Source organism: Trachypithecus francoisi, unplaced genomic scaffold (genome assembly GCF_009764315.1).
Source record: "Trachypithecus francoisi isolate TF-2019V2 unplaced genomic scaffold, Tfra_2.0 Lachesis_group4, whole genome shotgun sequence".
Lineage (NCBI taxonomy): Eukaryota > Metazoa > Chordata > Mammalia > Primates > Cercopithecidae > Trachypithecus > Trachypithecus francoisi.
Genome location: NW_022681469.1, coordinates 52,252,268 through 52,276,540, shown reverse-complemented (window position 1 = coordinate 52,276,540; position 24,273 = coordinate 52,252,268). Strand labels below are relative to the sequence as shown.

The following is a 24,273-nucleotide window of genomic DNA, read 5'->3' as shown; positions in this document are numbered from 1 at the left end:
GCTAAAACCCCAGTAAAAAAACTAGTACACACCCAATGGAATGACAAAAATTAACTGACAATATCATGGATTGGCAAAAATGTAGAGCAACTGGAACTATCACACATTGTTGATGGAAATGCAAAATGGTATATTCATTTTGGAATATAGCACTGCAGTTTCTGTAAAGTTAAACAACATTTACCAAACAATTGAGCAATTCCACTCTTACATATTTGCACAAGAGAAGGAACACATATGTCCTCAAAAGAGATATACGTATGTAAATAACTGTAACTTTATTCATAATAATCCAACTTGTTTCCCAACTGCGGAATGAATAAAAAATTGTGGTATATATCTACACAACTGAATACAAATTAAGCAATTTAAAAGGAAATGGACTACTGATATATGCAACAACATGGAAGAATCTTAATTACGCTGACAATCAAATAATGCATACTATATAATTCTAGCTGTTGCCAGGCCCCAGGGAATGAAGGTAGCAGATAAACTGCAGAAGTACATATGGAAAAATGGGGATGATGGAAATATTCTGTATCTTTTTTTTTTTTTTTTGAGACGGAGTCTCGCTCTGTCACCCAAGCTGGAGTGCACTGGCCAGATCTCAGCTCACTGCAAGCTCCGCCTCCCGGGTTCACACCATTCTCCTGCCTCAGACTCCCGAGTAGAGTAGCTGGGACTACAGGCGCCCGCCACCTCGCCCGGCTAGTTTTTTGTATTTTTTAGTAGAGAGGGGGTTTCACCGTGTTAGCCAGGATGGTCTCGATCTCCTGACCTCGTGATCCGCCCGCCTCGGCCTCCCAAAGTGCTGGGATTACAAGCTTGAGCCACCGCGCCCGGCCAATATTCTGTATCTTAATTGTAATGACGGTTATATGAATGTAAACGTTTGTCAAATGTCATATAATTTTATGTTTAAAATTGGTGACTTTTACTGCATATAAGTTATATCTCAATAAAGCTGACCAAAAACAAAAATCAAGGAAATATACAATATTTATTCCCTCCCAAAATGAGCAGTGTGATTCACAAGTAAATGGAATAGGCTGGGCGCAGTGGCTCATGCCTGTAATCCCAGCACTTTGGGAAGCTGACGCAGGCCAATCATTTGAGGTCAGGAGTTCGAGACCAGCCTGACCAACATGGTGAAATCCCGTCTTTACCAAAAATACAAACAAACAAACAGAAAAAATACCCAGGTGTGGTGGCTACTAGTCCCAGCTATTAGGGAGGCTGAGGCAGGAGAATTGCTTGAACCCAGGAGGCGGAGGTGGCAGTGAGCCGAGATCACGTGACTGCACTCCAGCCTGGGTGACAGAGCGAGACTCCGTCTCAAAAAAACACAACACAACACAACACAACAAGTAAATGGGATAAATGGATCCTAATACACCATCAGCTTAAGTTCTGTTTCGTTACAAATAAATGAAGACGTCTTTGTGGTTACTGTCTTACTACGTACTTCATTAGAAATACGTAGAGAGGCAAGCAGACTGGTTTATTTAACGCTGGGCCAGCGGGGGAGGGGCAGTGACTAAATAATATTTAGCATATAGGAAGCACTTCTAATAAATGCTTGTGAATAAAAATTTAAATAGAAATGAACTAAACACTTTTTTTAAAGGCCTAGGTACATTATATGCTCTTACCTAAAGTATTTAGACAAACACACGCATAAGATATTAGCTGGTTTGCATATTTCATTGTGTAGACCTACCATGCCATTATTTCACGATATAAAGAAATTAAGAAAAAGTTTTGTGGAACATATTTGAATGATCAACTTTTAATTCATGACGTAGATATTTCATCTGTTTATTCATTAAATCTTCATTTTCAACAATAAACAATCTGCAAAGTCTCTATTTTTATATCTTTCAGTTATAAACTAATTCTAAAAGCATGAACTAAATTTTTCCACATTAACTGCTTTATACACTCTACGTAGGAAAAATTCAGACAGAGTTCTTCTGATGTCTGAATAATAAGATATTGACATATTCTTCTGGAGAATTTTATTCTAAATATTAATTACAAAAATGTGTAAAAATTTTGTTTATTGATTATACGTCTAAGAGATTCCAGATTAAACATCTAGACAAAATGACAATTAGCCAGGAATTTTAAAATAGCAATACAAATGTTTCGTACAACTAATACAGCAAAGCTTCTTGACATCAAATGATAAAATAACTAAAAACTTTGAAATTAATTTGCAAAATAAGTAATAAACTTACAGTTTGTTGCCATATGAAATTGAGAAGAAAGTGCCTGAGTAACTGAATTCCAAAATGTGTAGAAAATTTCAGGTTGTCCATCCTGCGAACAACAACAAACAAAAATTTTTAAAACCAAAAAAAACAAAAAACCCTATTTCATTTATTTTAAGAAATCATAATGGGTAACATGTAACCTTGAAAATTTATTTAAAATTTAAATAAAAAATTTAGACATCTAACCATCAAACAATAGAATTATTAATTAAATGGAAATATAAAGATGATTCAAATTATGTCTCATGTTCAAGTAGTCAGTCATTATTCTTCTCTGCCATGTAATAGCTGGTATAACCTTGGGCATGTTGTTTAGCCATTCGGGGCCTTTGTTCTTCACATGAAAAATGGTGATAACATTGCAAGATAATTATGAGAATTAAACAAATTAATAAAAGTCTTGGGACAATGCCGCCTGACATATAATAAACTCTCAATGAATGTTAGCTATTATTATTACAATTATTACTGTCATCGTCATTTTTTTAAATACAGAGGGCAATTTGTGTGACTATAACAAAATGATAGACAAAAACATGCTTAAATCAATGATAACTAACAAGAAACAATTCACTATTACAAAAGAGAATGGCTGAAGCCTAGATATAGTTTTAAAAAAAACTCACAGGAATTACTACTACTCAGTTTAGCATGATACTTTCACTCAACTTGGAATATATGTTTTAAAAAGCAAGCCCTATAAAGAAAAGACAAATATTAAAGTATCATTTGTTAAAGAAAGACAAAGAACTTTAACACTGTTAAAACAGAATTACACTCTTAGAAATTTTGCCAAATACTTTAAGATACATCTATATGTGTGGTATACAATATAACACTGCCAATATTCTATTATTTTTGCAGCCAAAAATGCCAACTTCATATGGTTCAAAGTAATATTTTAAGGCTGGGCACAGTGGCTCATGCCTGTAATCCCAGCACTTTGGGAGGCCGAGGCGGGTGGATCACCTGAGGTCAGGAGTTTGAGACCAGCCTGGTCAACATGGTGAAACCCTGTCTCTACGAAAAATACAAAAATTAGCCAGGTGTGGTAGCTCATGCCTGTACTCCCAGCTACTAGGGAGACTGAGGCAGGAGAATCGCTTAAATCCAGAAGGCTGAGGTTGCAGTGAGCCGAGATTGCGCCACTGCACTTCAGCCTGGGCAATAGAGTAAGACTCGGTCTCAAAAACAAAAACAAAAACAAAGAGTATAAATAAAATATGTCTAATGTTAAAATATGGCTATAGTCTCAAAAATAAAATTATAATTTTGGACAAGTAAACAAAATAACCAGTGAAAAATACTGATTTGTGACTTTTATTCCTGTGTACACTTTCATTTTCATTATTAATTGTTCCTTTTTAAAATGAGTCTTATGATTGTGAATTTACTCAAGAACTGTTTATCATAAACAAGGCAAATCAAATCACCATTGATTTCTTATGCAACGATCAGAAAACACATTCAGATTCCTAAGATTTTATGTATTATGTCTTGCTTATCTTAAAGTAGATGCTTTTCATCATGTTAAGGAAGTATAATATACTACATTAACAGAATGAAGGACTAAAACCACATGGTCGTCTCAATTAATGCAGAAAAAGCATTCAACAAAACTTAACACCATCTGATGATAAAAATACTCAACAAACTAGGACTGGAAGGAAATTACATCACCATAATTTGACCACATAAGAAAAATCTACAGCTAACATCCTACTCCATGGTGCAAAACAGAAAGCTTTCCCTCTAAGATCAGGAACAAGGCCAGGATACCCACTCTTACCACTTCTATACAATATAGTACTAGGAGTCCTGCCAGAAGGACCAAGCAAGAAAAAGAAATAAAAAGCATCCAAATTGGAATGGAAGAAGTAAAATTATATCTGTTTTTAGATGATATGATCTTGTATGTAGATAATCCTAGACTCCTCAAAAAGGCCTGTTAAAATAATAACTGAATTCAGCCAAGTTGTAGGCTACAAAATCAACACATAAAAATTAGTGTATTTCTACAAACTAACAATGAAGTATCCAGAAAAAAATGAAGAAAACTACCCTATTTTTATAACAGTATCCAAAAGAATACTTAGGAATAAACTTATTCAAGAAGGTAAAAAACTTGTATACTGAAAACCACACAATATTGTTGAAAGAAATTAAAGAAGACACAAGTAAATGGAAAGCATCCTGTGTTATGGATTGCAAGACCTAATATTGTTAAAATGTCCATACTCCCCAAATGATCTGCAGATTCTCAAAATCTCAATGGCATTTTTGCAGAAACAAAAAAAAAATACTAAAATTTATATAGATTATCCAGGGATCCCAAATATCCAAATATCTTTCTTGAGGAAAAACAAACAAACAAAGCCAGAGGCCTCAGACTTCCTGACTTCCAAGACATATTACAGAGCCAGGTGCAGTGGAACACACCTGTAGTCTCAGCTACTTGGAGGATGAGGTGGGAGAACTGCTTGCGCCTGGGCATTTGCAGCCAGCCTGGGCAACAAAGGCAGATCCTATCTCTAAAAACCAAAATAAAACCCATCCAAATAGAAAAAAAAAAACCATATTACCAAGCTTCAGTAATCAAAACAGTATGGTACCAGCATACCGACAGACATATGGATCAATGGAGTAGAGAGACAAAAAAATAAAATAAAATAAACCATCAAGTATACGGTCATACAGTCTTCAACAAGGGTGCCAAGGCTACACAATAGGAAAAGGACAGTCTCTTCAATAAATGCTGCTGGGAAAATTGGATATACACATACAAAAGAATAAACTTGAACCGTTACCTGATGCCATATATAAAAACTAACTGAAAATGGATTAAGTACCTAAATCTAAGACCTGAAATTATAACTCCTAGAAAAAAACATAGAAGGAAAACTCTATGACACTGGATTTGGTAATAATTCTTGTATAGGATACCATAAAAACAGGCAACAAAAGCAGAAATAGACAAACTGGACTACACCTAACTTGAAAATTTCTGTATAGCAAAGGAAACAACAGATAGAGTAAAAAGGCAACCTACAGAATGGAGGAAAACATTTGCTAACCATATATCTAATAAGGAGTTAATATTCAGAATATATAAATGGCTCTGACAATTCAACAATAAAAAAAACAAGTATTATGATTAAAAAACAGGCAAAGGACTTGAGTAGACACTTCTCCAAAGCAAATAAACAAATGGCAGGCCAACAAGCACATGAAAAGATGCTCAATATCACTAATCATCATGGAAATGCGTATCAAAACCATACTGAGATGTCATCTCACATCCATTAGGATGGCTACTATAAAATACTGGTAAATAAAAAGTGTCAGTGAGGATGTGGAGAAACTGGAAACGTTGTACACTGTTGGTAGAAATGTAAAATAGTGTAGACACTATGGAAAACATTAGGGAGGTTACTCAAAATTATCATATGATCCAGCAATTCCACTTCTGGGTATTTAAGTAAAAGAGCTGAAAGCAGGATCTTGAAGATTTATTTGAATACTCATGTTCACTGCAGCATTACTCGTAAGAGCCAAGAGGTGGTAACAACCCAAATGTCTATTAACGAATGAATGGATAAAGAAAATGTAGTATATTCAATCAGGCACTTCTGAATGATGGGAATGTGCCTGAGAAATGCCCCATTAGGCAATTCTGTCATTGTGCAAAAATCACGGAATGTACTTACACAAACCTAGATGGGATAACCTACGACACACACAGGTGTTATGTGATAGCCTATCACTCCTGGGCTATAAACTTGTACATGTTATTATAATGAATACTGTAGGTAATTGTAACACAATAGTACATTTGTGTATCTAAACATCAAAAAGACACAGCAAATATACGGTATTACAGTCTTATGAGGCCACAGTTGTATGTGCAGCCTGTCATTGACTGAAATGTCATTATGTGGTGCATGACTGTACTTACAGCAAAACACCATTCAGCCTTAAAAAAGAAGGAAATCCTATCATATGCTACAACATGAATGAACCTTGAAGATGTTACACTAAGTGAAACAAGCCAGTCACAAAAAGATAAATGCTGCAAGATTCTACTTATACGAAGTATCTAAAATAGTCAAACTCTTAGAAGCAGAAAGAAAAATGATAATTGCCAAGAGATGGGGGACAGGGGAAATTAATTAGTTACATCCCTTATTTTTAAAAGTTACTCTAACACATATTTTAGTACAATTATCATAGCCTGAGATTCTTTCCTCCATAAAACTCAAGAAATTTCACTAGTTAAAACAACAGTAAAAACATTTTTAAGGAAACTTTTTGGAAACAGAAAAAAAAAATTATTTTATTTTTATTATTTTATTATATTTCTATTATTATTATTTTTTTTATGATGGAGTCTCGCTCTGTCGCCCAGGCTGGAATGCAGTGGTATGATCTTGGCTCACTGCAACCTCCATCTCCCAGGCTCAAGCGATTCTCCTGCCTCAGCCTCCTGAATATCTGGGACTACAGGCATGCGCCACCACTTAAATGCCAGCTTTTTTTAGGTCTGAGCCTGCAGGCCTTTGGACTGGGACTACACCATTGGCTTTCCAGCTTGCCAACTACAGAGCTACAGATCTACAGACTTGTCTCCATAATCCCATTGGCCAATTCCTTATTTTCTATATACAAATATAGAACATTTCCTGTTGATTTTGTTTCTCTGAAGAACCCTGATACCCTAATACAGTTGTTGAATAAATCAATCAATCCCAAGGACTTGTCTAAATTAAGAGCTAGAGGCAGCTACTAAAGATATGTACTAAGAAGGACACATAGCTGTTGGAACAAGAAAGGATGTGAAAAGTCCTTGGGAGTGATAAAGAGAGATAAAGTAGATTCAGAGGGAATGGGAAAGTATAGAGGATAATAATAAAAAAGTGGATGTGGGGCTACGATAGTACGTTAAAGCAATGATTTTCTATATCTGTATACCCATCTATTTATACAGATACGTATATGCTATGTGTGTATGATGTATCCCTATATATACATATATATAGTATATATACATATACTATACTATATATCTTTATCCCCTACCAAATATAAAAAGATAGAATGTTAATTTTAATTATCAAAGGATAGTCAGAAATGTTATTGCCATGTGCAGTGCCTCATACCTGTAATTCCAACACTTTGGGAGGCCAAGGCAGGAGGACTGCTTGAGGCCAGGAGTTTAAGACCAGCCTGGGCAACACAGCAAGACCCCGTTTCTACAAAAAATTTTTTAAAATTAGCTGAGTGTGGGAGCATGTGCCTGTGGTCATAGCTACTTGGAAGGCTGAGGAAGGAGACTGCTTTAGCCCAGGAGTTCAAGGCTGCAGTGAGCCAGGATCGCACCACTGCACTCCAGCCTGGATTACAGAATAAGACCTTGTCTTTAAGAAAACAAAAACAGGCCGGGCGCGGTGGCTCACGCCTGTAATCCCAGCACTTTGGGAGGCCGAGGCGGGCGGATCAGGAGGTCAGGAGATCGAGACCATCCTGGCTAACACAGTGAAACCCCGTCTCTACTGAAAAAAAAATACAAAAAATTAGCCGGGCGTGGTGGCGGGCGCCTGTAGTCCCAGCTACTGGGGAGGCTGAGGCAGGAGAATGGTGTGAACCCGGGAGGTGGAGCTTGTAGTGAGCCGAGATGGCGCCACTGCACTCCAGTCTGGGCGACATAGCGGGACTCCATCTCAAAAAAAAAAAAAAATTAAAAAAAAAAAAAAGAAAACAAAAAAAAATTTTATTGTCAAAATTGTATCACATAAATATAATTTCCTGCATAAAGAAAATATGAAGCTATATAAAAATCATTTTGTTTGTTTCAAGTCAACTCAACCTGTTACATATTTGCTTCTAAACATTTTGAAACAAAATTAATTGAACCACATTTTAAATAATTCAAGTAGATTTGAACTGGAAGGATATTTGACAATGATCTATTTATAACTCATTCCCAGTATGTCTTAAATGGAATCATGTTATCAGATCAATTCAGGGAAACATTTGCAATTTAAAGTATCTTTCTGGCCTTGTTTCTTGGTTATAAATACAAACAGCATAATTCCAACTTTAAGAAACAATGAAATTTGGACTTTTGCCTGAGATCAACGTAAGCTGATAAAAAAAACCAAACAGACACATATTATTACATATAAATAGAACAAAAGTAAAATATACTAAAATGTCAGAACTTTTAAATATAAATCTATTGTTTAGAATTATGGCTTGGCCTTTATTTTAGTCATTGATTTCAACATAATTAAATGTATATAGAGAAACTTAAAATAATTAATACTTAAACAAAATAGCTTTCAAAGCATATAATCTTTAGTTTTTCTCTTTATAACACCAAATTGACCATGGATTTCCTGGCTCAAATATATTTGATAGCTTCTTGCTGCACACAGAATAAGGCCAAACTTTCATGCTAACCTTCTTGCGCTGGGTATAGTGAACAGAGTATGGGCTTTGAAGTCAAATAACCTTGACTTAAATCCAAGGTCTACCACTTCTGCTGTGACTTTGGAAAGGTGACTTCATCTTTCTGAGCTTTTGATTTCCTCATGTAAATAGTAGGAATAATATTTTCATGGGATTTATTTTTTTATGAAGAATCAGGATCTCTTGAGCTCGATCTTTTTTTGTTTGTTTGTTTGTTTGTTTGAGATAGAGTCTCGTTCTGTTGCCCAGGCCGGGGTGCAGTGGCGCGATCTTGGCTCACTGCAACCTGCGCCTTCTAGGTTCAAGCGATTCTTCTGTCTAGGCCTCCCAAGTAGTTGGGACTACAGGTGCGTGCCACCACACCCAGCTAACAGTACACAGAAGTGTGAAAAAGTGTTTTCTATCCTCTGAACAAAAAGTGAGCATTCAGGAAAGAGGGAAGACATAAGAATGGAAAGGAAGACAAGGATCAGATCAAGGTATGTCTACATTCATCATACAGATATGATAGTGAACTGCTTGAGAGTTTTAATAAGAGAATACCATGATAAAGCTGTGCTTTAAGAAAATCACTCTGTGCCGGGTGCAATGGCTCACGCCTGTAATCCCAGTATTTTGGGAGGCCAACGTGGGCAGATCATGAGGTCAGGAGATCGAGACCATCCTGACTAACATGATGAAATCCCGTCTCTACTAAAAATACAAAATAATTAGCTGGGCATGGTGGCAGGCACCTGTAGTCCCAGTTACTCAGGAGGCTAAGGCAGGAGAATGGCATGAACCCGTGAGTCGGAGATGGCAGTGAGCCGAGATCACACCACTGCACTCCAACCTGGGTAACAGAGTGAGACACCATCTCAAAAAAAAAAAAAGAAACAAACAAACAAAAAGAAAATCACTCTGATAATAATGTGGAAGATGAATAGTGTGTGGGGTGGTATCAAGTCTGCAGGCAATAAACATCAGTTAGGAATTTACTGAAAAAATCTAGGCAAAAGGGACCTTTCTATGGCCATAATAATAGGGTAAGAGTGGGCAGCAGGAAAACTGATACAACTTGATGGGTCAGAAGATGTTTATAAGTAACTAGGACTAAATATATTTATGAAGAACTAGGAGGATGAAGATTATGCAACCAAAATAGAATTTAAGAAGGAGCAGCAGGTGGACAAAGAAAGATGTGCTCTTTTAGACTTATGTTTCTGGAACCTGTGGGGCATCCAAGTGGAAATGACCCTGCTTGCCCCCCCGCTTTTTTTTTTTTTTGAGATGCAGTCCCACTCTGCTACCCAGGCTTCGGTACAGTGGCACGATCTCGGCTCCCTGAAGCCTCCACCTCCAGGGTTCAAATGACAAATGATTCCCGTGCCTGAGCCTCCTGAGCAGCTAGTATTACAGGCACCTGCCACCACACCCAGATAATTTTTGTATTTTTAGTAGAGATGGGGTTTCGCCATGTTGGCCAGGATGATCTTGAACTCCTGACCTCACATGATCTACCTGCCTCGGCCTCTGAAAGTGCTGGGATTACAGGCATGAGCCAACGCACCTGGCCACTGACTGCTTTTCAGCAAGATTTATGTTAAAAAAAAGAGGTTTAAGTTTATCAGCATTTAGAGGTGGTAGAAACTATTAGCCTGTGTGAGCTTTTCCATATATTGCATGTGGCATGGGAAGAAAATAATGTTGAGGGTGGGCCATAGGGAATAAATCATTTAAAAGTTGGTGGAATGCTCAAGTGGGCTTCATCCCTGGGATGCAAGGCTGGTTCAACATTCACAAATCAATAAATGTAATCCAGCATATAAACACAACCAAAGACAAGAACCACATGATTATCTCAATAGATGCAGAAAAGGCCTTTGATAAAATTCAACAGCCCTTCATGCTAAAAACACTCAATAAATTCGGTACTGATGGAATGTATCTCAAAATAGTAAGACCTATTTATGACAAACCCACAGCCAACATCATACTGAATGGGCAAAAACTGGAAGCATTCCCTTTGAAAACTGGCACAAGACAGGGATGCCCTCTCTCACCACTCCTATTCAACATAGTGTTGGAAGTTCTGGCTAGGGCAATCAGGCAAGAGAAAGAAATAAAGGGTATTCAGTTAGGAAAAGAAGAAGACAAATTGTCCCTGTTTGCAGATGACATGATTGGATATTTAGAAAACCCCATCATCTCAGCCCAAAATCTCCTTAAGCTGATAAGAAACTTCAGCAAAGTCTCAGGATACAAAATCAATGTGCAAAAATCACAAGCATTCTTATACACCAGTAACAGACAAACAGAGAGCCAAATCATGAATGAACTTCCATTCACAATTGCTTCAAAGAGAATAAAATACCTAGGAATCCAACTGACAAGGGATGTAAAGGACCTCTTCAAGGAGAACTACAAACCACTGCTCAGTGAAATAAAAGAGGACACAAACAAATGGAAGAACATTCCATGCTCATGGATAGGAAGAATCAATATTGTGAAAATGGCCATACTGCCCAAGGTAATTTATAGATTTAATGCCATTCCCATTAAGCTATCAATGACTTTCTTCACAGAATTGGAAAAAACTGCTTTAAAGTTCATATGGAACCAAAAAAGAGCCCACATTGCCAAGACAATCCTAAGTCAAAAGAATAAAGCTGGAGTCATCACGCTACCTGACTTCAAACTATACTACAAGGCTACAGTAACCAAAACAGCATGGTACTGGTACCAAAACAGAGATCTAGACCAACAGAACCGAACAGAGTCCTCAGAAATAATACCACACATCTACAGCCATCTGATCTTTGACAAACCTGAGAAAAACAAGAAATGAGGAAAGGATTCCCTATTTAATAAATGGTGCTGGGAAAATTGGCTAGCCATAAGTAGAAAGCTGAAACTGGATCCTTTCCTTACTCCTTATACGGAAATTAATTCAAGATGGATTAGTGACTTAAAATGTTAGACCTAAAACCATAAAAACCCTAGAAGAAAACCTAGCTAATATCATTCAGGACATAGGCATGGGCAAGCACTTCATGTCTAAAACACCAAAAGCAACAGCAACAAAAGCCAAAATTGACAAATGGGATCTAATTAAACTAAAGAGCTTCTGCACAGCAAAAGAAGCTACCATCAGACTGAACAGGCAACCTACAGAATGGGAGAACATTTTTGCAATCTACTCATCTGACAAAGGGCTAATATCCAGAACCTACAAAGAACTCAAACAAATTTATGAGAAAAAAACAACCCCATCAAAAAGTGGGCAAAGGATATGAACAGACATTTCTCAAAAGAAGACATGTATACAGCCAACAGATATATGAAAAAATGCTCGTCATCATTGGCCATCAGAGAAATGCAAATCAAAACCACAATGAGATGCCATCTCACACCAGTTAGAATGGCAATCATTAAAAAGTCAGGAAACAACAGGTGCTGGAGAGGATGTGGAGAAATAGGAACACTTTTACACTATTGGTAGGACTGTAAACTGGTTCAACCATTGTGGAAAACAGTAGGGCGATTCCTCAAGGATCTAGAACTAGAAATACCATATGACCCAGCCATCCCATTACTGGGTATATACCCAAAGGATTATAAATCATGCTGCTATAAAGACACATGCACACGTATGTTTACTGCGGCACTATTCACAATAGCAAAGACTTGGAATCAACCCAAATGTCCATCAGTGACAGACGGGATTAAGAAAATGTGGCACATATACACCATGGAATACTATGCAGCCATAAAAAAGGATGAGTTCGTGTCCTTTGTAGGGACATTGATGCAGCTGGAAACCACCATTCTCAGCAAACTATCGCAAGAAGAGAAAACCAAACACCACATGTTCTCACTCATAGATGGGAATTGATCAATGAGATCACTCGGACTCTGGAAGGGGAACATCACACACGGGGGCCTATTATGGGGAGGGAGGAGAGGGGAGGCATGGCATTGGGACTTATACCTGATATAAATGATGAGTTGATGGGTGCTGACGAGTTGATGGGTGCAGCACACCAACATGGCACAAGTATACATATGTAACAAACCTGCACGTTGTGTACATGTACCCTAGAACTTAAAGTATAATAAAAAACAAACAAACAAACAAAAAAGTTGGTGGAAGAAATGATTCAGAGTGGAGAGAGACCAGTGGGTGGAGATGATTATAAAATAAAGATTGAGCACAAGTTAATAATCACTGAAACTGGATGGCAGGTACATAGGGATTCACTGTCCTACACTTGGGTTCTGTAGTTTGGTATGTGTTTGAAATTTCATAAATATTTTAAAAGGGAGGGGAGGAACAGGAGGAGGAATCAATAAAGGAATTCTGAAGAGTGAGAATACCTGAGGGAGGAGAGATTCAAGAAGTGGTCAATCATCTCAGAGGAGTGAAGTAAACATGGTCTGAGAAGTGGGACCATGGATTTGGCAGCTGGGTCACTAAGGTGCACTGAGCAACAACTGTTTCAGTAGAGTGAAACCTTGACATCAAGGGTGTGGGGCAAAAGAGAAGCAGGGAAGTAGATATACCGGGCAGTTTGCTGAAACCCGACTATGAGGGAAAAAAGTGTTTAGAAGAAAATAAAGGACTCAAGTTTTGTCATTTAAAAAAAAAATTAGATGATAAAACACTGAAAAGAAGGAAGGAGGAAAGAAGTTGATACTGGAGAAAACCAAGATGGGATGATGTGGAATCAAAAAACAAAAGCTGAAAACTAAGCCTGAAAAAGAAATAGATACCTTTGAGGCAGAATAGGGGAGGTGAGGATAAGCAATACAATTTTTTTTGGCCCTTGATACATTGTTTCTAATTCACTGTGCTTATTGAGAGGAGGTCAGAGAGAAGCAGAGGGAGCTAAATTAAGATCAAAGGAAGGAGAGTGTGAAAGACTTAGCAAAAGGTCTGTGCCAGAGATCTCTGTGGATAAATCATGTTGTGAATAAGGAAGCCTGCCAATTTGATCAAAGAAACCAAGCATAAATGAATTTTAAATTAGTTCTTAATCATTTTCTGGATTCAAAGCAGAGGGATCCTGGCAAAGCAAATACAATAAGGCAAAGAAAAATTTCTCTTTGTTGAAAAATAGCCTTCGGGGGAAACATTTTGCTGTCTCATTACAAAGAAGAAAGCTATGGAAATTAAATAGGAACTTCAAGATGAACACCACAGAGCAAAATAAGAAACCCTATACATGTACAACCCTACACATACACTACAGAGCAAAATAAGAAACCCAAAGAATTTCCATTAAAATCAAAATATTAGCTTTTACATGTATATTGTTCAGAGAGAAAAAAACAATATTTATAATGCAATTAACTTTTTGTTTTAGAAAATAAGAGCTTAGATTAATGAGGTAGTCAAAGACAGTGAAAAGTAGTCAGATTTTAAATACATTTTGAAGGTAAAACAGATAGCATTTATTAAAATATATCCAGATAAATACAAAGACTTTTTACAAAATAGTAACAGGTGTTGTCTCCGGATGAAAGGATTAAATACGATGTTTCCATTATTCTTTTAAATTTTTTGGAGGAGTAATACAGATAATCTAAATGTTAATGCTAACTAGAACAGTAAATTCTGGATGTAAAAAATTCAATACTAAAATACACAGAGTAAAAAGTAAAAGTTCCTCTTTAAACTCAAATGCCTAATGCCTAATCTCATACTCTTACCTAGAGATCACTGTTAAATAATGGTGTTAAAGGGTTTAAAATCCCTTTCATATAGTTTACTGTAGTGTGTCTCAACCTCTTTTTTTTACTATCACTCGCCCAAAATAAAAATTAAACCATTAACTATACTTATACCTATATAATAAAGTACATATATTTTATTTATATTTAAAATATAATTATATACTATAATCAGATTAGATTAATAATATTTAGTTTCTCCCTAATAAGAGACACTAAGAAAGAAAAATAAGAACTATTTTCTCTCTCTCGGGGTCAATATTGCCCCCAGTTGAGAATGCACGGTTTACCAATATTTTGAAAATTCCTGCAATCCCAGTACTAGGTATATATCCAAAGGAAAGGAAATCAGTATGTCAAAGAGGTATCTTCACTCTCATGTTTACTGCAGCACTAGTCAAGATATGGAATCAACCTAAGTATCTACAGAGAAATGGATTAAGAAAACATGGTATATATACACTACAGAATACTATTCAGCCATAAAAAGAATGAAATCCTGTCATTCAAGGTAACATGAATGAGGCTGGAGGACATTATGTTAAGTAAGATAAGCCAGGAACAGAAAGATAAATGCTGCATGTTTCCACTCATAAGCAGAAGCTAAAGAAGTTGATATTACAGAATTATTCCAAGCTTGAAGTTTATAATAAAACTTCCAAAATTTGAGAAAGCTATGAATAATCAGTTACAGGAAGGTCAAAAAAAGTCAAACAGATTAGAAACAAATAAAACTACCTCAAGGCATATAATAGTTAAAATCTCAAAGGCCAGGACAAAGAGAAGATCCTAAAAGCAGCAAAAGAAACAAGTACTATATAAAGGAACACTACAATTGGTCTGGCAACAGACTTCTCAATGGTAACCACAGAGGCCAGGAGAGAGTGGGATAACATTTTCAAAGTGAAAAAAAAAATGCTATCCAAAATACTGTATCCAACAAAGGTATGCTTCAGAAAGGAAGAAGACAGAAGTTGAAAGGATTCACCACCATCAGACCTGTCTTACAAGAGATACTAAAGGGAGTTCTTAAAATTCTGAAAGAAAAAAAAACCAGTAATATTCAAATATTCAAATAAACAAAAACATCGGAAGGTATAAAACTCACTGGTAAAATTAAGAACATAAACAAAACCAGAATACTCTTAATACTGTAACTGTGCTGTGTGATTCACTCATAACTGTAGCATGACACATCTACGAAGAACAATAATAGCTATAGCAATCTGTTAGATATATCATATTGATATTTAAAGACTGACATGTTTTATATTTAGAAGCAATATAAAAATATGTAAATTGATTCACAGGTGTTTTCTCAGTGAAAAAATGTAAATTGAGAAAACAAAAAGTCAGAATATAGGAGAATGGAGTTAAAATGTAAAGTGTTTAAAGTTTTTTCTTTCTTTGTATCTTTTGTCATCTAAGTTATCATCTTTACAATAACTTATGTTCAAGACCAACCTGGTCAACATGGTGAAACCCTGTCTCTACTAAAAATACAAAAAACAGCTGGGTGCAGTGGTGTGCACCTGTAATCCCAGCTACTTAGGAGGCTGAGGCAGAAGAATCGCTTGAACCCGGGAGGTGGAGGTTGCAGTGAGCCAACATCGCACCACTGCACTCCAGCCTGGACTACAGAGCAAGACTTCTTCTGAAAAAGTAATAAAACAAAACAAAACAAAACAACTTATGTTTTTTGTAAGCCTCATAATAATCATGATTCAAAAGTCTATAAAATATTTACTAAAAATAAAAGCAACAAATTAAAACATACTATCAGACAAAAATTACTTAAGTGCTAATAAAACATAGTAAGAAAGGGAAAAAGGAAGACAGGAATTACAAAACAACCAGAAACAAACAACAAAATGAGCAGTAGTAAGTTCTTACTTACTAGTAATAACAGTGAATGTAAATGGATTCAATTGTACAATTATAATAAAAGACACAGAGTAGTTGAATGGATCAAGAAACAAGACTCAACTATACACTACTTGCAAGAAACCTACTTCACCTATAAAGACACACATGAACTGAATGTAAAGGGATGCAGAAAGATATTCTATGCAACTGGGAACCAAAAAGAGCAGGAAAAACTATACTTATATCAGATAAAAGAGACTACAAGCCAAAGACTATAAAAAGGACAAAGATCACTATATAATGAGAAAGGGGTCAATTTGGCAAGAAGATATATAACAATTATAAATATGTATGCATCCAATATTGAACATCCAAGTATATAAAGCAAACATTAACATATCTAAAAGGAGAGATAGATGGCAACACAATAATAATAGAGAACTTCAACACCCCGCTCTCAGTAATAGACAGATCATCCAAAAGAAAGAAATACAATATATCAAAAAGCTATCTGCACTCCCTTGTTTACTGAAGCACTATTCACAATAGCCAAAGTATGAAATCAACCTAATTGTCCATCAAGGGATAAATAAATAAAATGTGGCATATATACCCAGCAGAATATTATTCAGCCATAAAAAGAGTGAAATCCTTTCATTTGCAGCAACATGGCTGAAACTATATGTAAAGTGAAATACACCAAGCATAGGAACACAAATATTGCATATTCTCACACTATGTGTGAGCTAGAAATGTGGATCTCATGAAGATAGCGAGTAGACTGGTGGTTACCAGATGTTGGAAAAAATCGAGGGGAGAGGGACATGAAGAGAGGCTGATTGATGACTATAAATATACAGTTAGATAAGAAGAAATAAGACCCAGAGTTCGATAGATCAGCAGGGTGATAACAGTTAACAATAATGTATTGTACATTTCAAAATGGCTAGAAGAGAATAATTCAAATTCATAAATAAAATATATACTTAAGGTGATGGATATCCCAATTACCTTGATTTGATCTTTATATATTATATGAATGTAACAAATTATCACATATACCTGAAAATATGTGCATCTATTACAAAATAAAAATTTTTTAAATCAATTAATGAGTTCACAACATTCCTCAATTAATGTCACTGACAGGGTTTTGGAAATTGTAATTTTAAACAAAAGGATGCACAGCAGGTTCTCAAATAACCCAGCCTACCACTACTACCGCAGCAATCACTCACTTGCATATGCCACCTGTGGGCCTGGGGAATGACCCAGCCAGCTCATTGCAGCCATAGCCAAGACCAGTGCAGACTGCCTGGGAGCCAGCAGGACAAACATCCAGAACATAGAAAGAACTCAATCAACAGTAAGAAACAAATAATCCCATTAAAAAGTGGGCAAGGGACACGAATAGACATTTCTCAAGAGAAGACATACAAATGGACAACAGGTACATTAAAAAATTGTCAGCATCACTAATCATCAGGGAAATACAAATCAAAACCACAACAAGATATGACCTTGCCCCAGTTAGAATGACTACTAATAAAAAAACAAAAAATAACATATACTGGTGAGGATGCGGAGAAAAGGGAATACTTATGCATTGTTGGTGGAAAGGTAAATTAGTATAGCCACTATGGAAAACAGTACAGAGATTTCTCAAAAACCTAAAAAGAGAACTACCACATACTTCAGCAATCCCATTACTGGGTATTTATCTAAAGAAAAGGATTTAGTGTATCAAAAGGGTTTATGTTTATTGTAGCACTATTTGCAACAGCGAAGATATGAAATCAACCTAAGTATGCATTGAAGGATGAATGGATAAAGGAAACATGGCATATATACACAATGGAATACTACTTGGCCACAAAAAGAGAATGAAATCTGGTCATTTGCAGCAACACTGATGGAACTGCAAGTCACTCAGTGAAATAGGCCTAGCACAGAAAGACAACATATTGCACATTCTTACTCATATATGAGAGCTTAAAATTTTGATCTCATGGAGGGAGAGAGTAAAAGGATAGATATCAAAGAGGCTGGGAAGGGGTGTGTGTTTTGGGTAGGGGAGAAAGTGGTGGTTGGTAAATGGGTAAAAACATATAGTTAGAACAAACAAGTTCTAATGTTCAATAGCAGAGTAGGGTGGCTATAGTTAACAACAACGTATTTTTTATTACAAAATAGCTTGAAGACAGGACTTGAGATAAGGAGATGAATACCCTAAATACCCTAACTTGATCATTACATTCTATGCATGAAAGAAAATACCACAAGTACCCCATGAATATGTACAGAAATTACGTATCAATTTTTAAAAACAGGATCAAAACCAGTATCAGAATTGAGATGTATTCCACTTCAGCATTAAAGCTGCATAATGTTACCATGATGCACTGAACAATGGGCTGCTATCAACAAAAACCCACGTTTTCGTCCACAACTACATTTTTCTTCAATAAAAGGAAATCAATTTTCATACTGAAGAAATCTCGGCCGGGCGCGGTGGCTCAAGCCTGTAATCCCAGCACTTTGGGAGGCCGAGACGGGCGGATCACAAGGTCAGGAGATCGAGACCATCCTGGCTAATACGGTGAAACCCTGTCTCTACTTAAAAATACAAAAAACTAGCCGGGCGACGAGGCGGGCGCCTGTAGTCCCAGCTACTCGGGAGGCTGAGGCAGGAGAATGGCGTGAACCCGGGAGGCGGAGCTTGCAGTGAGCTGAGATCCGGCCACTGCACTCCAGCCTGGGTGGAAGAGCGAGACTCCGTCTCAAAAAAAAAAAAAAAAAAGAAAAAAAAAAAAGAAATCTCAATGGCATTTTTAGTAGAAATAAGAAAAAAAATCCTAAAATTCATATGAAGTCTCAAGGACCTCAAGTATCTTTTTTGAGAAGGGAAAACAAAATTAGTGGTCTCATACATTCTGACTTCAAAATATATTACAAAGCTTCCACAATCAAAACAGTATGGTACCAGTATGAAACAAGACATATAGGCCAATAGCACAGAATAGATAGCCCAGAAATAAACCCTCAAGTATATGGCCATATGATCTTTGACAAGTGCACCAAGGTTATAAAATGAGGAAAGAATAGCCTCTTCAATAAATGCTGCTGGGAAAACTAGATATACATACACATACAAAGGAAACAAGCTGATTTCTTACCTTATACTATATATAAAAATTAATTTAAAAGATTAGACTTAAATATAAGACCTAAAGCTATAGCTGCTAGGCCAAAATAAGGAAAAGCTCCATGACACTGGATTTGGCAATTACTTAGATATGATACCAAAAGCAAAAATAAACAAGTTACACTACATCAAACTTGACGATTTCTATGCAGTAGAGGAAACAACAGAGAGTAAAAGCAACCTACAAAATGGGATAAAATGTTTGCTAACCATATATTAGATAATAAGTTAATATCTAGAATATATAGTAACAGCCAAAAATAACCTGATTTAAAATAGACAAAGAACTTCAATAGATTTTTCTCCAAAGATGATATTAAAATGGCTAACAAGCATAAGAATAGATACTTAACAAGAGATCCTTAAGGGAGTTCTAACCATGGAAATGAAAGAATGATACCCATTACCACAAAAACACACACACTGTACAGTGCCAACACACACTATAAATCGAGCACACAATAGAAACTACAAAGCAACCAGCTAACAACTTCATAATAAGCTCAAAACCTCAGATATCAATATAAACCTTTAATGTAAATACCCTAAATGCTCCAGGTAAAAGGCAGAGAATTGCAAAATGAGTAAAACAAACAAGATTCGTCTATCTGCTATCTTCAAGAGACAGATCTCACATGCAGTAACACCCATCAGCTCAAAGTTAAGAGTTGGAGAAAGATGTATCACGCAAATGGAAAATAAAAAAGAGCAGAGGTCACTGTTCTTATGTCAGATAAAACAGACTTTAATCCAGCAACAGTAAAAAATGACAAAGAAAGGCATTACATGATGATAAAGTGCTCAATTCAACAAAAAGACTTAACTATCCTAAATATACATGCACCCAACATTGGGGCACACAGATTCATAAAACAAATTCTCAGAGACCTGCAAAACATATAGACAGCCACAAAATTATAGTGGGGGGTTTCAACACCCCATTGAGAGCATTAGATAGATCATGGAGGTAGAAAAGTAACAAAGAAATTCTGGACTTAAGCTCAACACTTAACCAACTGAACCTAATAGATATCTACAGGATACTCCACCCATCAACCACAGTATATATGTTCCCATCTGCAACCAGAACAGACTCCAAGATTCACCACATGCTATGCCATAAAGCAAGTCTCAAGAAATTAAACAAATTGAAATACCAATCATAATCTTAGACCACAATGGAATAAAACAGAAATCAACACCAAGAATATCTTCCCAAACTCACACAATTACATGGAAATTAAACAACTTGTCCCTGTATGACTTTTGGGCAAACAATGAAATTGTCAGAAATAAAACAATTATTTGAAAAAAATGAAAAGACATAATATACCAAAATCTCTGTGATGCAGCAAAAGCAGTGTTAAGAGGAAAGTTTTAAGTGCCAAATACCTACCTCAAAAAGTCAGAACGATCTCTCATTAATCATCTAACATCACACATAGAGGAACTAGAAAAACCAAGAACAAAGAAACTAACAAACTAACCCTAAAGCTAGCAGAAGAAAAGAAATAACTAAAATCAGAGTGGAACTGAACAAAACTGAGGCCCAAAAATCCAGACAAAGAATCAATAAAACTGCCGGGTGCGGTGGCTCACGCCTGTAATCCCAGCACTGTGAGAGGCCAAGGTGGGCAGATCATGAGTTCTGGAGATCGAGACCATCCTGGCTAACATGGTGAAACCCCGTCTCTATTAAAAAACACAAAAAATTAGGCCAGGCGCGGTGGCTCAACCCTGTAATCCCAGCACTTTGGGAGGCCGAGACGGGTGGATCACGAGGTCAGGAGATCGAGACCATTCTGGCTAACACGGTGAAACCCCGTCTCTACTAAAAAATACAAAAAAAAAAAAAAAAAAACTAGCCGGGCGAGGTGGCGGGCGCCTGTAGTCCCAGCTACTCGGGAGGCTGAGGCAGGAGAATGGCGTGAACCCGGGAGGCGGAGCTTGCAGTCAGGTGAGATCTGGCCACTGCACTCCAGCCTGGGCGACAGAGCAAGACTCCGTCTCAAAAAAAAAAAAAAAAAATACAAAAAATTAGCTGGGCATGGCGGCGGGCACCTGTAGTCCCAGCTACTTGGGAGGGTTAGGCAGGAGAATGGCACGAACCCGGGAGGCGGAGCTTGCAGTGAGCCGAGATCACGCCACTGCACTCCAGCCTGGGCGACAGAATGAGACTCCATCTCAAAAAAAAAAAAAAAAAAAAAATCAATAAAATCAAAAATTGTTTATTTGAAAGAGTAAACAAGATCGATAGACTACTACCTAGATTAACAAAGAAAACAAGAAGATCCAAATGAGCACAATCAGAAATGACAAAGGCAACATTACGACTGATCCCACAGAAAAACAAAAGCTCCTCAGATACTATTAGGAATATCTCTATGCATACTGTCAGGCCTCTGAGCCCAAGCCCAGGTGAAATAAACTGCTATGTTGCTCACACACAGCCTGTTTGGGGGTCTCTTCACACGGACACGTGAAACACATACAAACTAGAAAATCTAGAGGAAATGAATAAATTCTTAGAACACACAATCTCCTAAGATCAAATCAGGAAGAAACTGGAACCCTGAACAGACCAATATCAAGTTTCGTAACTGAATCAGTAATAAAATCTACCAAGCAAAAAACAGTCCTGGGCCAGACTGATTTACAGCAGAATTCTACCAGACACAAAAAAGAGCTGGCACAAATATTACTGAAACTATTCTCCCCCAACCACTCCCCCCAAAAAATTGAGGACTCCTCCCTAACTCATAATATGATGCCAGCATCACCCTGATACCAAAATGTGGCAAAGACAAAATGATAAAAGAAAACCACCAGACAACATTCCTGATCAACATAGATGTAAAAATTCCCAACAAAATACTAGCAAATGGAATCCAACAGCACATCAAAAAGTTAATTCACCATGATGGAGTTGGCTTCATTCTTGGGATGCAAGGTTGTTTCAATATATGTAAATCAATAAAGGTGATTAAACACATAAACAGAATTAAAAACAAAAACCATATGATAATCTCAATAGATGCAGATAAAAGCTCTGAATGAAATCCAATATCCCTTCATAAAAATCTTCACGAAACTAGGCATCAAAGGAAAATACCTCAAAATAAGAGGCATCTATGACAAACCTTCAGCCAACATCATACCGAATGGAAAAATACTGGAAGCATTCCCTTTGAGAACGGGAACAAGACATGGATGCCTACTCTCACAACTCCTATTCAATATAGTAGTTGAAGTGCTAGCCGGAACAATCAGGCAAGAGAAAGAAAATATAGCATCCAATTTGGAAAAGAGGATGTCAAAATTATGTCTTCTGTGACAATATAATATTATAACTAAAAAATCCTAAAGATTCCACCAAAAGGTCCAGGAACTGACAAGTGACTGTAGCAAAGTTTCAGGAAATCAAACCAATGTACAAAAATCAGTAGCATTTCTATACAACAACAATGTCCAAGCTGAGAGCCAAATGAAGAATGTAATCCCATTTACAACAGCCACACACAAAAAATGAAACACCTAGGCGTACATCTAACCATGAAAGTGAAAGATCTCCGAAAGATCTCCGTAAGATCTACAAAATGCTGCTGAAAGAAATCATAGATGACACAAACAAATGGAAAATCTTTCCATGTTTATGGACTGAAAGAATCAATATCATTTAAATGGTCATACTGCCCAAAGTAATCTACAGATTCAACACTATTCCTATTAAACTACCAATTTCATTTTTCACAAAATTAGAAAAACTATTCTGAAATTCATATGGAACCAAAAAAAGAGCCTGAACAGCTAAAGCAATCCTAAGCAAAAGAACAAAGCTGAATACATCACATTATTCAACATCAAACTATAATACAAGACTACGGTAAGCAAAACAGCATGGTACTGGTACAAAAACAGACCAATGGAACAGAATGGAGAACTCAGATATAAAGCCTCACACCTACAGCCATCTGATCTTTGACAAAGTCTACAAAAATAAGCAATGGAGAAAGGACTCTTTATTCAATAAACCGTGCTGGAATAACTGGTTAGCCATAGGCAGAAGAATAAAACTGGATCCCTATCTTTTACTATATGCAAAACTTAACTAAGGTGGATTGAAGATTTAAATGTAGGACCACAAACTATAAAAATTCTAAAAGAAAACCTAGGATATACCATTCCGGACATTCACCTTGGGAAAAAGTTTATGACAAAGTCTTCAAAAGCGATTACAACAAAAACACTGACAAAGTGAGACCTAATTAGGCTTAAGAGCTGCTTTGCAAAAGAAGCTATCAAAAGAGTAAACCAACAACCTACACTATGGAAGGAAATATTCACAAACTATGCATCTGACAAAGGTCTAATGTCCAGAATCTGTAAGGAACTTAAACAATTCAACAGTCAAAAAACAAATAATCTCATTAAAAAGTGGACAAAAGACATGAACAGATACTTCTCAAAAGAAGACATACAAGGAGCCAACAAACATATGAAAAGATACTCAACATCACTGATCATTAGAGAAATGCAAATCAAAACCACAATGAGATAACAGTCAGAATAGCTATTATAAAAGAGTCAAAAAAAAAAAAAAAAAAACCACAGGCTGGGTGCCGTGGCTTACACCTATATCCCAGCACTTTGGGAGGCTAAGGAAGGCAGATCACCTGACGTCAGGAGTTCGAGACAAGTGTGGCCAACCTGGTGAAACCCTGTCTCTACTAAAAATACAAAAAT

The 24,273-nt window shown here is 36.6% G+C and overlaps 1 protein-coding gene across 3 annotated transcripts in view; it reads right to left on the bottom strand.

The window, feature by feature from the left end:
• The window catches only part of COG5 (component of oligomeric golgi complex 5), a 378,471-nt gene that overhangs the window by 122,026 nt on the left and 232,172 nt on the right, over positions 1–24,273 (bottom strand). For all 3 annotated transcript variants that reach the window (XM_033195062.1, XM_033195061.1, XM_033195063.1), the window contains one exon: positions 2,244–2,325. In XM_033195062.1, the coding sequence (XP_033050953.1) occupies positions 2,244–2,325 (82 nt within the window). The remainder of the gene's footprint in view (positions 1–2,243; positions 2,326–24,273) is intronic.